Below are 16,654 nucleotides of genomic sequence, written 5' to 3'. Positions count from 1 at the left end.
AAGAAATGCTAAAGGGACTGCTGTAAGGGATTGCTGAGAAGAAGATACAGAGGGAGAAACCTAGCCACGCAGAATTAAAATGGCTATAAATAGGTACCTCTCAATAATAAACCTAAATGTAAATGGATTAAATGCTCCAATCAAAAGGTGTAGAGTAGCTGAATGGATACAAAAACATGACCCAAGTATATGCTGTCTACAAGAGACCCACCTCAAAGCAAAAGACACACACAGGATGAAAGTGAAGGGATTGAAAAAAATTTCCATTCAAATGGAAAAGAAAATAAAGCTGGAGTAGCAATACTTATAGCTGACAAAACAGACTTTAAAAGCATCATGCTAAGCGAAATAAGCCAGTTGGAGAAAGATAAATATCATATGATCTCACTTATGAATATTCTAGAATGTAATCCTGTTATTTTCAGATTTTTAATATTTCCTACAACTTTTGTGATATTATACTATGTTAGTATAGTTTTCATAATATTATTATACTTAAAATCGTTTTATTCTTGAAATATTGTTTACTGCATGTAAGATCATTTTTCTTGAATAACTGGTGTTTATTGCATGTAACATTATATTTAAGATCATTTTCCTTGAAATATTAAGGTTTATTGCATGTAACTTTAAAAAATAAAAATAAATAAAAACAAAACAAGAAACAACAACAACAAAATCTTTTAGAAACCTCTAACAAAATGGAAAAGGACCAGTCAGAAATTATGCATACACTGACTGAAATAAATAATAATATACAGGAATTCAACAGTCGAGTAGCAGACTCTGAGAAATCAACGATTTGAAATATAAGGAAGCAAAAAGCACCCAATCAGAAGAGCAAAAAGAAAAAAGAATCCAAAAATATGAAGATAGTATAAGGAGCCTCTGGGACAACTTCAAGATTACCAACATTCGTATAATGGGAGTGCCAGAAGGAGAGAGAGAACAAGATATTGAAAACCTATTTGAAGAAATAATGACAGAAAATTTCCCCTACCTATGAAAGAAATAGACTTCAAAGTCCAGGAAGCACAGAAAGTCCCAAACAAGAGGAACCCAAAGAAGCCTACACCAAGACACATCATAATGAAAATGCCAAAGGTTAAAGACAAAGAGACACTTTAAAGTAGTAAGAGAAAAGCAGTTAGTTACCTACAAGGGTGTGCCCATAAGACTGTCAGCTGAATCCTCAACAGAAACTTTGCAGGCCAGAAGGGAGTGACAAGAAATATTCAAAGTAATGAATAGCTAGGACCTACAACCAAGATTACTCTACCCAGCAAAGCTATCATTTAGAACTGAATGTCAGATAAAGAGCTTCCCAGACAAGAAAAAGCTAAAGGAGTTTATCACCACCAAACTAATATTAATGAAACTAGAGGCTCAGTGCATGACATTCGTGCACTCAGGGGGTAGGGGTCCCTCAGCCCGACCTGTGCCTCTCACAGTCCGAGACCCCTCAGGGGATGTCCGCCTGCTTCAGAGGCAGGCAAGGCTCCCGCCACCGCTGCTGCGCTCCCCAGCTGTGAGCCCAGCTTCTGGCTGAGCAGCACTCCCCCTTTGAGAACACAGTGACCACCAGGGGGCAGCTCCTGCATTGAGCGTCTGCCCCCTGGTGGTCAGTGCGCATCATAGTGACCGGTTGTTCCGCCATTCAGTCGATTTGCATATTAGTCTTTTATTATATAGGCTGTTGAAGGGTATTCTTTAAGAAGGGGAAGAAGAAGAAAAGAAAAAGATAAAAAATGTGAACAAGCCCTAACCAATTTGGCTTAGTGGATAGAGCGTCTGCCTGCGGACTCAAGGGTCCCAGGTTCGATTCTGGTCAAGGGCATGTACCTTGGTTTCGGGCACATCCCCAGTGGGGAGTGTACAGGAGGCAGCTGAATCGATGTTTCTCTCTCATCGATGTTTCTAACTCTCTATCCCTCTCCCTTCCTCTCTGTAAAAAATCAATAAAATATATATTTTAAAAAAATGTGAACAAAATGGCAACAAATACATACCTATCAACAACTGAATCTAAAAATCAAAATAAATAAGAAACCTAATGAACAGAATAAACTGGTGAATAAAATAGGATCAGAGGCATGGAAATGGAACAGATTGACAATTCTAGAGGGAAGGGATGAGGAGTTGGGAAAGAGATTAAAGAAAGTTCTTGTATGCATATATACATTACCTATGGACACAGACTATAGCGTGGTGAAGGCCTGGGGTGGGGTGGGAACTAGGTGGAGAGGGCAATGGGGGAAAAAAAGAGGGACATCTGTAATAATCTCAACAATAAAGATAAAAAAAAAAGGACTTGTATGCATATATGCATAAACCCATGGACACAGACAATAGAATGGTGAAGACCTGGGGGGTAGGTGGGCTAGAAGGGGTAAAACAAAGGGACATATGTAATACTTTTAACAATAAGGGTTTTTGTTGTTGTTTTTTAAGTAAAATAATGCAATAAAGACATCTGGTGGAACAACCGGTCGCTATGATGTGCACTGACCACCGGGGGGGTGTGCGCAGAAAATGGCAGGTGTCGGCAGCAGGTGGCAGAGCGCAGAACATGGTGGGCGTTGGCTGCAGTGGGATGTTGGAGCAGGTGAGCGGGGGCGCCAGACCAAGGCTTCTCCACCTCCACCTGCTCCCAAGGGGTGATTGGGGCTGGCAGCTGCCTCTCGCACCCGCTGCTTGCGCCCACTGCTGGCCCTGATCGCTCGGCACCGTCAGTGGATGCGAGCGGTGGCTGCCAGCCCTGTCAGTGGATGTGAGCGGTGGCTGCCGGCCCTGATCGCCCCTGATGGCTTCTCCACCCCCCCCTGCTCCTGAGGGGCAAATGGGGCAGCAGCTGCCACTCGCACCCACCGACGGTGCTGGCCCCACTCGCACCCACTACTGGTGCCAGCCCCAATCTCTCTGCGCCATTAGCGGGTGTGAGCAAGGCCAGTGCCATCAGCGTGTGGGAGCAGCAGCGGCGGTAGTGAGGCTACCAGTAGACAGGGGATTGGGAACCGTGGCAAGAGGGGCCGGGCGGGGGTTTGGAGGATGGGCTGAGACCCGCCTCTGTGCCCAACGCAACCTCGCGGCCCACAAGTCCTTTCAAGATGCACGAGTTCGTGCACTGGGCCCCTAGTTAAAAAATAATACTAACAAACAAACAAAAACTACCCACTAGGTTTTGTTTGGCTGAAACAAGCCCATGAGTAATCAGTATAGGGCAGTGATGGCGAACCTATGACACGCGAACTCATTTTTTTGTTGATTTTTGTTAAATGGCATTTAAATATATAAAATAAATACCAAAAATATAAATCTTTGTTTTACTATGGTTGCAAATATCAAAAAATTTCTATATGTGACACAGCACCAGGGTTAAGTTAGGGTTTTTCAAAATGCTGACACGCCGAGCTCAAAAGGTTCACCATCACTGGTATAGGGCAACACTGTGAGGACTGTTTCTAACTCAGGCCACTGTCTGCAGGGACCACTAAAGTTATTAACCCTTTGCGGTCGTATTAAATTTGGACATGGGTGTCGTACTGGTCGGAATTAATTTCCATTGAAAGAGCAGTGATACATAACATGCAAGATTATGAAGGATAAACAAGATTTATTAATTCTTTTTTGGAACTACGTCACTACTAGTAGAGTCACTACAAACGTTATCACTTTCTACGTCAGAGTCAGTATTCAAGGTGCCAAAATAAAACTCTTCATCGTTACTTTCAGATTCGCAGTACACTTCTTTCGGTAACTTTCTTTTTGCCATTTTGGAGTATTATTTTGAAATATCTTAACAAGCGAGAATGCCTAATTACAGTTAAACGTAATTTGTAAAGCTTTATTTGAAATTCTGCGAAGTATCTCCGAAGCTTGTCGATTTCTTCACTCTCAAAAGGCGACTGACTCGCCACGGTGTTTTGCATGGCGAGTGTGGAACGACCGCGTTTGTTTATATTGAGTTTCGATATCTCCGATTTGTCGGGGCAATGTTTTGGTTCGTGACAAGGTCGCTTAGACACTTAAGAGCTTTCAGAGAAATTATGAACTGATACATGAATGAATAGAGTTAAGATTCGTACGGTTCCTTGCTGTGGTGGCTGAGAGCAGACATACGACCGGAACGGTAAAAAAGCTTTGGTGGCTGAGAGTAGACAAACGACCGCAAAGGGTTAAGAGACATGCAGAGGACAGCAGCTTGCACACAGGCAGGAAAGGTGGGGACAGCAAGGCATCCTGAGCTCCCTGTACGTAGGTTGTCACAGGTACAAGAAACGGGACAAGCCAGCCACCCAAGGCCCCTCCACTCCTGCAGCCACAGATGCAGTCCTGACCCAGTGATCTCCTGCTGCAGGTGTCCTTTGCTAGGAAAGCAACACTAAAATGCATTTCACCTCTCACTAATGCAAGATGAAAAATAAATTCCAAGTTTCCTTAATGACAATAAAAACTTTAAGACATATTTGTTACAGGCAACTTGCTAAATACTTTTATTTCACAGACAAACTAGCAGTTAGACCAGAAGATAAGTTTTAGACACACAGCTGTGTTAATTGAGCATTCCAGCGCTAAATCCACACCCAGTTTAAACAGATAGCACCCGTTTCCCTGACAACTGAGTGCCTTTCACTTTAAGATGAACAGACACAGACAGGAGCTGTGCTCAGGCTGCAGGCTGAGCTAATGGGGAAGTAGCACTCACCACCTGTTGCTTCCCTGAGATTCCCCCCTTACTTTGTCTTAACATGATTTTTCAAACAGAGTTTAAATCACCTTCGTGTAGGCTTTTCCAAGGTTTATACGCATTTCCTATGAAACAATTATTCACAATGTTTAGAAGTTCTGAGCAGCTGAAAACTCACTACAAACTATATGCTGAGTCGGCTTCCTAAGGAGAAGCGCATCAGCAGCTACCACCAGTTTGCCATCTGAATGTGACTTCCGACTCATGAGCTGGCCCTAGTCGGTTTGGCTCAGAGGGTCAAGCGTCGGCCTACAGACCAAACGATCGTGGGTTTGATTCCGGTCAAGGGCACATACCTTGGTTGCAGGGTCCTCCCTGGCCCGGTCCCTGGTTGGGTCTCGTGCAGGAGGCAACCAATCGATGTGTTTCTCTTACATCGATGTTTCTGTCTGTCTTTCCCTCTCTCTTCTACTCTCTGAAAATCAATGGAAAAATATCCTCGGGTGAGGATTAACAACAACAAAAAAACAAACAAAACCCTTATGAATTCTATTTGACCTATCAAGACAATGCAAATTTTAACATAAATCAAGAGCCAATTAAATCTACTGATTATACTGAGAATATCACTGATAATAAAAGAAAAAATAAAATCACAGGCAAAAAAGCAACTTTCTCTCTATAGGTACCTCCCCAGTATTTCTTCTAAAACACTATAAAAATGTGTTTACAGAAACATAAACAGGAAACATAACTCTGTGTTTGCCTTCACTGAAGTAACCTGCACAATCATTCCGTCCCCAACGACTGAAGCTATGGACCGGCACACCGAGAGCGCAGAGCCCGTTACCACTGTTCTTCCTGGCGCTGAGACAGCAGCGGAGTCGCGCGCATCTCCAGGACACACACTGTCTACATCAGAGTGACTGACTGCTCACAGGTAAGTTGGCTCATTCTATTCATTTTTGGTAGAAAAATCAAGCACATATTGTAATAAAATGATTTGTGATGCCTTAAGATGTGATGTATTTACAAGAAAACTATAGGCAAATTATATCAACCGCTCTGATCCCTAAAACACTACCTTTAAAAGTCTAAGTTTTTTGACAATAGAACAAAAGAGCCAACCCCCAAAGAACATGCCCATCTACCCACCTTAAGTGTAAAGCGTAACTCCTTAAAATCTTCCCTCTAAAAGGGAGTCCCTACCGTAAAATGAAAATTTCACTGGAATAAGAGAGGAGAGATCTCAGTCTATAAACTCAGGAAGGCTTCTGAAAGATGGTGACCTGAGCATGAACCTACAGACAACTGGGCCAAGAAAGGTGAGATGAGGAGGAGGAAGGTGCATCTTGGACAGAGACTAGTGTGGGAACAAGGAGAGAGGCCGGAGCCAGCACCTGGGATCAGGAGAATGCAGTAAGGACGCATGGCCAAGACAAAGCATTTTATGACTAGAAATGAAGTTAGAGAGTTCCCAAATGCCAGTCAGGAAGGCTCTCCACACGTCAGTGAGCTAAGGAGTGGGAATGCTCCCCTGGATGCAAAGGGGCTTGACTGGTTGGTGTCTAAGCAAGAGTGAAATAATTAGGGTTATATTTTGACAAGACAGTCAGGTAAAACGTGACAGAAAGTGCAGTACTCATGTGTCATGGTGTCTGAGCGCATGCCAGGAGTCGCTGAGGGAGGGTGCCTCAGCCTTGAGGCCAGGCCAGCACTCCAGCAGGATGTTCTGTAACGATGACAATGGCCTAAGCCACCGCCACACTGACTACTGGGTATGTGGAACATGGCAAGTGTGACTAAAGAACTGGGTTTGTGCTCCGATTTTAATTAAAGTGCAGTGGCCATGTTTCCAGGGGCTCCCTATACCAGCCCCAGCATGACTCAGGCTGGGGAGAGACTGGTTAGTCCTGGCGTGTGCAGGGGTCTGAGGACAGGCCCTGTGACCCAGGCTGGGGAGAGACTGGTTAGTCCTGGCGTGTGCAGGGGTGTGAGGACAGGCCCTGTGACCCAGGCTGGGGAGAGACTGGTTAGTCCTGGCGTGTGCAGGGGTCTGAGGACAGGCCCTGTGACCCAGGCTGGGAGAGACTGGTTAGTCCTGGCGTGTGCAGGGGTCTGAGGACAGGCCCTGTGACCCAGGCTGGGAGAGACTGGTTAGTCCTGGCGTGTGCAGGGGTCTGAGGACAGGCCCTGTGACCCAGGCTGGGAGAGACTGGTTTAGTCCTGGCGTGCAGGGGTCTGAGGACAGGCCCTGTGACCCAGGCTGGGAGAGACTGGTTAGTCCTGGCGTGTGCAGGGGCCTGAGGACAGGCCCTGTGCCCCAGGCTGGGAGAGGCTGGTTAGTCCTGGCGTGTGCAGGGGCCTGAGGACAGGCCCTGTGCCCCAGGCTGGGAGAGGCTGGTTAGTCCTGGCGTGTGCAGGGGCCTGAGGACAGGCCCTGTGCCCCAGGCTGGGAGAGGCTGGTTAGTCCTGGCGTGTGCAGGGGCCTGAGGACAGGCCCTGTGCCCCAGGCTGGGAGAGGCTGGTTAGTCCTGGCGTGTGCAGGGGCCTGAGGACAGGCCCTGTGCCCCAGGCTGGGAGAGGCTGGTTAGTCCTGGCGTGTGCAGGGTCTGAGGACAGGCCCTGTGACCCAGGCTGGGAGAGACTGGTTAGTCCTGGCGTGTGCAGGGGTCTGAGGACAGGCCCTGTGACCCAGGCTGGGAGAGACTGGTTAGTCCTGGCGTGTGCAGGGGTCTGAGGACAGGCCCTGTGACCCAGGCTGGGAGAGACTGGTTAGTCCTGGCGTGTGCAGGGGTCTGAGGACAGGCCCTGTGACCCAGGCTGGGAGAGACTGGTTAGTCCTGGCGTGTGCAGGGTCTGAGGACAGGCCCTGTGACTCAGGCTGGGAGAGACTGGTTAGTCCTGGCGTGTGCAGGGTCTGAGGACAGGCCCTAGTAGCAGCTTAGAGGAGTCTGAGCCCAAAGGAGGAAGCCACATGTGAGAGAGAGATCACCCAGAGAAGGAAACACTGACACAGAGACAGAGGCCTGCAGAGGAGCCGTGAAGGAGCAGCCAAGGGGTCGAGGAGAACCTCATGAGAATGGGGTCTGTGGGGGTGACAGGTGCGAGGAGTCAGGAGAGGGAGGGCAGGAGGGCCAACATCATGGAGTGTGGGGGACCATGGAGTAATGGCTGGGTGCTGGGACTGTTGGCAGCCTGTGGGGCATCTCCACAAGCTAGGTGTTCAGGTGAGAAAAGAAAGACAGAGCAGTGTGAACAGGGACAGAGACACAGTCTCCCTTTCCCCTTTCTGACACAGAAAGCAGGCTATTGTTCCCAAGGTCCGGATCTCCCTTTCTTTTACTTAAACACATACCTTGGAAATTGTTCCATATATATATGTATATAAACATATTTTTAAATTTCTTAATCCTAACCTGAGGATACTTTTCCCACTGATTATTAGAGCATGCAAGGGAGGGGGAGAGACACAGAGAGAAACTGATGTGAGAGACACATGGATTGGTTGCCTCCCGCATGTGCCCTGACCAGGGTCCGGGATTAAGCCTACAACCGAGGTATGTGCCCTTGACCGGAATCGAACCTGCAACCCTTTAGTCCAAGGGCCAACACTCTAACCACTGGGTCAAACCAGCAAAGGCCACTGATGTGTTGTGTTGTTTTTTTTTAAAGAGAGAGTGGAAGAGAGGAGGGTTGGAAAGAGAGAAAGAGAGAGAGAGAGAGAGAGAGAGAGAGAGAGAGAGAGAGAGAGAGAGAGAGAGAGAAACATCGACGTGAGAGACGAATTGATTGGTTGCCTCCTGCACACACCCAACCAGGGCGGGGGCTTGAGCACACAACCCTTCAATGCATACTCTAACCACTGAGACTGGCTTGGGCTGTTCCACATTTCCTCATACAGCCTAACAATCAGTGTTAAACAGAGATTAAAACTGTAAATCCCAACCCTGGAAATAGAGGGATGGAAGTGAGCCTGAAAGGACTCGAGAGAGAGAGAGAGAGAGAGAGAGAGAGAGTTATGTGCCTGGGAATCTACTAACCCTGCTTTAAACACTTTTTTTTTTTAAGTATTGTTATTGAGTTTTTAGAGAGGAAGGGAGAGGGATAGAGAGATAGAAACATCAATGATGAGAGAGAATCATTGATCGGCTGCCTCCTGCACGCCCCACTGGGGATCGAGCCCACAACCCGGGCATATGCCCTGACCGGGAATTGAACTGTGACCTCCTGGTTCATAGGTCGATGCTCAACCACGGAGCCACGCTGGCCAGGCTAAACACCTTTTAAAAGAGTTGACCCTGGCCATTGTGGCTCAGTTGGTTGGAGTGTCATCCCATACACTAAAAGGTCTCAGGTTCATTCTCGGTCAGGGTACATACCTAGGTTGCGGGTTTGGTCCCTGGTTGGGGTTCGTACAAGAAGCAACTGGTCGATGTTTCTCTCTCTCCCTCGCCCTCTCTTTAAATCAATAAACATATACTTGGGCGAGGATTTTTTTTAAAAGTTGAAAGCAGCTCTTTTCCTCCCTGGCTGCTTGAAGATCAACCTTCATCATGAATGACACGGTAACCATCTGGACCAGGGTCCTTCACCCTGGGAAGGCAACAGTACCCAAGACAGAAATCCGGGAAAAACTAGCCAAAATGTATAAGACCACACCTGATGTCATCTTTGTGTTTGGATTCAGAACCCACTTTGGTGGTGGCAAGACTACTGGCTTTGGCATGATTTATGACTCCTTGGATTACGCAGAGAAAAATGAACCCACAGACTTGCAAGACATGGCCTATATGAGAAGAAGAAGAAGACCTCAAGAAAACAGAGAAAGGAACGCAAGAACAGAATGAAGAAAGTCAGGGGGACTGCAAAGGCCAATGTTGGTGCTGGCAAAAAGTGAGCTGGAGCTTGAACTACAGAAGGAGTAAAGATTCTTCGGTGACTTTATCTGTGATGGTTGTGCAGATTTTTCATGAGGATTAATAAACTATAAACTTTTATGTGTCAATAAATAAATAAATAAATAAATAAATAAAAGTTCAAAGCAGTTAAAATCTACAGCCATTAAGGTAAGCCTATTTGCTCTTTCATGAGCTATGAAAAACAGTCTAAATACTTAAATCCTAATATAGTTAAGCCATCCATAGGTTCCTGGAGCAGTTTCTTGGAGGAAACAGGTGCTGTACTTGTAAACCAGGACCACACATAAGCCCACTGGCAGGAGGCTCACTCTGGACCCAGACCAGTCACCCCTGCCTGCACCGGTGGACTTTGTGCTACAAAAAAAGCAAGTGACGCTCAGCGCCTGCCCTCAGATCTCACATCCGGCTCTGACGCAATTAGCCCTGGGAGCTAATCACCTAATGGAGGACCACAGCCTCCTGGCATCAGACTCCCTCTGCAGTAATAAACGCCAGCCAGCTAAGACAGCACCCAGTTAGCTGGCCACATCAGTGTTTACATGGCAACTTCTGCAGCCGATGTCCCTGCACACACTCCACTCCAAAGATGCTTTCCTCACCGCAGCAGCAGCTCTTTCCACAGTGTAGGTGAGCACTTTATAAAGGTGACATACATCACCTGACACCAGCCCAGGACCCATGCAGGTCACCTGGAACCTGTCCCTCACTTCCTAGATCTGCACATATTTTTGCACTGTATTGCATTAAATAATTTTCTGTTAAGTCCCTAAGAAACTGCTAAACTGTCCCTTAAAATGGAGGGGGGGAAATAGTTCAAGACTACTGTCACAGTTATCTTAGCACAAGTTAGCCATTTTAATTTGTATGCTTTGTTCCTCTCAAAAGTTTTATTTCAGCCCTAGCCGGCTTGGCTCAGTGGATAGAGTGTCAGCCTGCGGACTGAAGGGTCCCAGGTTCGATTCCAGCCAAGGGCACATGCCTGGGTTGCGGGCTCAATCTACAGTGGGGTGCATGCAGGAGGCAGCCGATCAATGATTCTCTCTCATCATTGATGTTTCTCTCTCTCTCCTTCTCCCTTCCTCTCTCTGAAACCAATAAATATATATATTTTTTAAAAGTTTTATTTCAAAGTTTTGAAAACCAAAAATCTCAAAGTGCCAGAATAAACTGTCAAGGCAACCTGATAAAAAGAGTAGATGAAAAAGCTGAAAAGGATGTCATATATTGGGTCTATAACTGCAGGCATGAGCCCAACTTTTAAAATGAGTGACTAGGCCCCACCAGTGTTGCTCACTGGTTGAGCGTCGTCCCATGCACAAGAGGTCACTGGTTCTATTCCTAGTCAGGGCACATGCCTGGGTTGCGGGCTCCATCCCCAGTAGGGGTGTGAAGGAGGCAGCCAATTGAAGTGATGTCTCTCTCATCAATGGTTCTCTCTCCCTTTCCCTTCCTTTCTCTCTAAAATCAATTAAAAAAAAGATTAAGCCAAAACCGGTTTGGCTTGGTGGATAGAGCGTCGGCCTGCGGGCTCCAGGGTCGCAGGTTCGATTCCGGTCAAGGGCATGTACCTTGGTTGCGGGCACATCCCCAGTGGGAGGTGTGCAGGAGGCAGCTGGTCGATGTTTCTCTCTCGTCGATGTTTCTAACTCTCTATCCCTCTCCCTTCCTCTCTGTAAAAAATCAATAAAAATATATTTTTTAAAAAAAAGATTAAAAAAACAACACAGCAACATATTAAAATGGGTGGCTAGGACCGTACTCCCCTTTCATATGATAGAAAAATGATTTCATCTGTGAACATGTTCCAGGACACCTCAGAGCCTCACAGGACAAGAAAAGGACTCAAACAGTCCTAACTGGTTTAGAAAAGAAAACTGGCTTTCATGTTCCATGCAATGCTCGGACAGTAGACTATCCTGAACCACATTCTACAGGAAAACAGCGATGGAGCGACAGACTAAGGCCAAGCAGAGACAGGACGGGAACTGCAGAGCTCATCAGGGCCTGCACCAAGCGCACGTGCCTGACTCGGGGCACCATCATCCGCTGCTGCACCATGAGCGTGTGGCAGATGCAGGCCATCAGCGTGAAGGCCTCCTCGCTGGCCGAGTCCCTCCACACCAGGTTGAGCAGCGTGTTGGTCTGCTGCTTCGTATCCAGCTTTTTCAGACACTCCTCTGTTATGTATGGTAATGACAGTCTCCCGTCCGCCTGAAACACACCCGGAAGTTACTCCACGTTAGTGATGCACCATGAGAACTCACCTCTACACGACAGACACACAGGAAATCTCGCTTTCGTTCAAGTCAAAGTACAAGGCAGGCATTATCCAAAATTACCCAATCACAATGAACACACCAAGATCTCTATCATGCATCCATTAAAGGAATCTGAACACCCATAGTCACATCTGTATTAGGGACCAATTTTGACCAGCATAACAACAGCACAGGAACTGTGACTATCCAGTGTTGCCTACTGATGTGACAGTATTTTCAGTATTACATTTCAAGAGAAATTCATTCGCCTGGCTGGTGTGGAGCAGTAGTTGAGCATCAACCTATGAACCAGGAGGTTGCGGTTCAATTCCTGGTCAGGGCACATACCCAGATTTTGGGCTTGATCCCCAGTAAGGGGTGTGCAGGAGGCAGCAAATCGATTATTCTCTCTCATCATTGATGTTTCTCTCTTCCTCTCTCTGAAAATCAGTTTTAAAAAAATTAGAAAAAGAATTCATTTCATATGTTTAGATTGCATTGTACTAAGCACATACCTGTGAAAATATATTGATAGAATTTCTATTTCAAATTATTTGAGAGATCAGCTTAAGCAAAACAGAATATTAAAGAATTTATTTAAAAGAATGAAATAAAATACATAAATCTATTCTTTTATATCTTGATTTCTCTAAAAGATCTGATTCACTGAATAAAACCTGAGCTAATGCTCTGCATAATTACCAAATTGGGGTATTAACCAAAGATGTACACATACCATATATATATATGTGTGTATGTGTATATATATACCTATATAAATATAAGCATATACGGGGTAACCCCAAAAATAGACACATACTTTAACAGCTGATAGCTCAATTGATGTTTCTTTATTTTCATATTTAACCTACTGGAATGAATAATTATTCAAACGGTACGTACATTTTTTGGGACACCCTGTATATATAAAAGATTAGGCATTGTTGACTGTACTGTTTGAAAGCTTGGATGGATATACTAGTAATTTATAATAATCTACCTAATAAAACACTATTTTAGAGATAAAAGTCATACATTCTACCTGGCTCTTTAAATAAGATGTACCTAATAAAAATGCTAGAACAAGAGTGCTGTATCAGTGCGACTGTTCTGTGTGGGCATTTTGAAAGCACATTCCCACAGATGTAACACTGCACACTGCGCTTGGCGAGTGTCAGACGTGTAAGTTCGAGCTGCAAGCCTGCTGCTCTGTCTGTGCACAGTGAGGAGGGCTCTCCACCAATACGCCACAGCTTCTCCTCTTCCTCACGGGGATACAAAGTACATCGCATGTAAATAAAATGATGGTTTCCGGGATTCTCCAGAAGGTCATTAAGTATTAAAAAACCGTCTTCTAAAAACAAGTTTACCTACAGCATCTACAGGATCCCAATTCATTTTGGACCACACAACAAAATTCATTTTGGGGTGCAGAGTTTTGAGTCTGGACAGATGCCCCTCGTACTGCACCCTCCCCGGCGGGAAGCCCACAGTGACTGAGACAGTTCTCATCTATGCCCTGACCCACCCTCCCCGTACCCTTCCTGAGATTAGGCTTCATATTAACCTAACAGAAAAAGATGCAAAGCCTACTAGAGACATACCTCAAGCATTTCAAGTGTGTATGTAATTAGGAGAAAAAGAGGTCGGTGGCAAACATATCATAGTAAGACACAAATTATGTGTATGTAATGTACAGCTTTTTATCCCTTGAAAATACATAGTAAACAGTCCTGGGTAAGAAATGGGAGGTAAGTGTGACAATGAAGTTAAAGTTCATTTTAGGGTAAATTATCACATTTATTATCTATATAGTTGGCAGAAATGGCCAAGACATTGATTGGTGTTCACCAGATAGGGTAAGAAGAAACATAACCTTTCCCCTCAGAGGGGCTGGGGATTAGGGGACAGAGAGCGATGCTAATGTCTGGGTTTCTTTCTGGAAGGAGGAAATGTTCTAGAAGCGGTCATGGTGAGGGCCGCCCAGCACTGCTACTACACGGAAGGAAACATGCACTGAACTGTACATCACTTCATAGGGCGAATATTATGGAAAAGTGCATCTCAAAAAAGCTGTTATTAAAAATTCGTATAAAAACAGACAAGTGCCTGGCACACAGCACGTGCACCTCCTGAGCACACCCTCTCGCCCAACCATTTCACCTCTGGCAATAACTAAATTCACATGCAGTCCAACCCTACTGGGCACAGACTCCGAGCACAGAGCCCTGTCCGCCATGAGGCCTGTTCGTGGACTTCTAACCCAGGGCTGCCACGTCTGGGAAAGGAGTGCGATGCCGTGGAGGTGAGGGACTTGACCTGGACAGTCTGAGTGCTTCACGCACACACACCCTCATGGACCGAGTGAAAGACAACTTTGTAGCCCACGGCCCCGCAATGCTCACCGGCGTGCTCCTCTGCTGGTCGCCCTCCGCACCCTCCTCTTCTGAGTCGCTGCCAGAGTCCTGGCAGTTGGCCCCGGCAGGTGCGACGGGTAACTGCGCAAGGAAGGCCTGGAGCACTCGCAGGTACACCAGCAGGCCGTCCTCGGAGAGGGTCCCTTTGAGACAGTCGGGGAACGGTGAATTAACGCGGAGCCAAAAGAAACTGGAAACCAGGTATCCCTTTTCTTACGCTCCGGGAGGCGTGGCTAACCAGAACCTACTGAAATACTAACATTCATGGGCAGATGTTTGTATAGAGGAAGGTGCTATAATCTAGAACATTACAAGTTTAGCACACAGGGAGCTACCCCGCAAGCACACGCTTCCCGAGACTTGACACCAACGATCCTGGTAACCCGTGTGCCTTACAAGTGTGGACCCTGCCGTCCGGGCCGTGCCAGCACTTCCCCCGACACTGTGCAGGGCAGCCCTGGGCACGTGCACCTTCCAGGGAGTTCCCACCGCAGCGGCCACAGCGCCCTGCGCCGCCCTCCTGGCCCACCCGCCAGCACTGCCCACGCAAGCGCGCGGGTAAACGGAGCTGTGCTTCATACCCAGGTAATTTTCACCGACGGTGAGGACAAAGTAGAAGAGCCAGGGTGCGTGCCCGCGGGCCCTGGCGCCACTCTCCACCGACAGCAACGCGTCCAGGAAGGGCTCGAAGGGGAAGGCGGCCTGGGTGTCCGCCAGCGCGGGAATGACGAAGTGAAAGACCTGGTCTGTGAAAGGGGCCGCCAAACACTCCTCCGTGAAGGCCGCGAACACCTGCTGCCTACAAAGGAAAAATGCGCGCTTTTTAATAAAATCGAAGCACGCTGCTCATAAAATCCAGGGTTACAACTAACCGAGGGCTAATTCCAAACCAGCCTGCTATGTTACTCTAAGCTAAGCACTCTAGGTCAAACGGACCGCCTGCGTGAACTCCACGAGGTGTCTTCCCTGTTCAGGAAATGCTGTCACCACTTTGTACCTCTGGCAGCTTCCAGAAAGCAGGAAAATAACCAGGTCTTCAGAACGATCAATTCATGTTAGGGTCCAGGCCAGAGAGAAGTACATTTTTCTTGAAACTGAGTCACATTAGTAAAGTAAAAATCTGACTTTCAAGTCTATTATTCAAGATAGCACCCTGTGTTAAAGTTACTGTTAGACACAGATCTTGTGAAATCACGAAATAAAAACGATCCCGTTCTTACCTGGCGCCCTCCGGACAGGAGTTGTAAGTAAAGTGCAATGGTTTTAGGACATTCTCTAACAAAACTTTTGCTATAGGAACTCGAGATAAATCAGAATACTCAATACTTGATGGAAGCTTGCTGTTAATTAACAAATAGAGAGATCTATAATACCCTAAAAGAAAAGGAAAAACACATATTTAAAATGTGGTGCTTTTTCTTCTATGAGGAAAATAACGTGTCAGTTTTTAAATGCTTTTTACAAAACTCTAATCAGTCCAAATTTTAGTGAATTCTTCAACATTACGGAAAACTTTATAAACAAGTACGTAAGTTTCTGAAATGATATAAACTCAATGCATTGTTGATTGTTCAGCATCAACGATGGTCAACCCATCCATCAGCTAGCCTCCACCCATCGGAAGCAAATCCAAGACATGACCATGTCCATGTGCTGCCAAAGATGAGGACTTTATTTTTCTTAAAAATACCATGATCACAGCTAAAATGAATTCACAGCAATTCTTTAATATGACAAATATCTAGCCAGTGTTCAAGTCTCATGCTATAAATTTTATTTAACTAGTTTGCTTGAATCAGGATCCAAGTAAGGCCCATACACTGGGATTTAAAAAATTTCTCTCTTACGCATCCTCCAGGTAGTTTTGTGGGGTTTTTAAAATATAAATTTATTTTATTGTTGAGTCTTACAGATGTCCCCATTTTCCCCCTTTACCCATCTTCTACCCCAACCCAGGCCTTCACCTATTATCTGTGTCCATGGGCTATGACCAGTTTGTATTTCTAAATCCCTTCACCTCCTTCACCCACCTCTCCAACCCCCCTTCAATTTGGCAACTGTCAAAATGATCACTGTTTCTATGAGTCTGTTTCTATTCTGCATATATATATACTAGGGGCCCGGTGCACAAAAATTTGTGCACTGGGGAGGGGGTTCCCTCAGCCCAGCTCCCCCTATCACACATACTGGGAGCCCTAGGGGATGTCCTACTACCTGCTCCCTGCTCCCTTGGGGAGTGGGCCTAAGCCACAGTCTGGCCACCCTTTGTGGGAGTCGACCGGGCTGATCAGGGGAAGGCACCAGCCCCATCACCACACTGTTGCAGCCACTGCAAGTCAACAATTGCTGGCTGGCTCCGCCCTGGTTCCC

At 46.3% G+C, this 16,654-nt stretch overlaps 1 protein-coding gene across 1 annotated transcript in view; it reads right to left on the bottom strand.

Moving 5' to 3' along the window:
* UBE3C (ubiquitin protein ligase E3C) overlaps positions 1 to 16,654 on the bottom strand; it is a 112,891-nt gene that overhangs the window by 65,290 nt on the left and 30,947 nt on the right. The window contains exons 8-11 of the mRNA XM_014535567.1: positions 15,505 to 15,658; positions 14,866 to 15,083; positions 14,273 to 14,427; positions 11,633 to 11,820 (exon numbers count right to left, since the gene is read on the bottom strand). Coding sequence (XP_014391053.1) covers positions 11,633 to 11,820; positions 14,273 to 14,427; positions 14,866 to 15,083; positions 15,505 to 15,658 — 715 coding nt within the window. The remainder of the gene's footprint in view (positions 1 to 11,632; positions 11,821 to 14,272; positions 14,428 to 14,865; positions 15,084 to 15,504; positions 15,659 to 16,654) is intronic.

Source organism: Myotis brandtii, unplaced genomic scaffold (assembly GCF_000412655.1).
Source record: "Myotis brandtii unplaced genomic scaffold, ASM41265v1 scaffold145, whole genome shotgun sequence".
In the NCBI taxonomy this organism is placed as follows: domain Eukaryota; kingdom Metazoa; phylum Chordata; class Mammalia; order Chiroptera; family Vespertilionidae; genus Myotis; species Myotis brandtii.
Note: the sequence above shows the minus strand (reverse complement) of the source record. Positions and strands in the feature narration are given on the sequence as shown.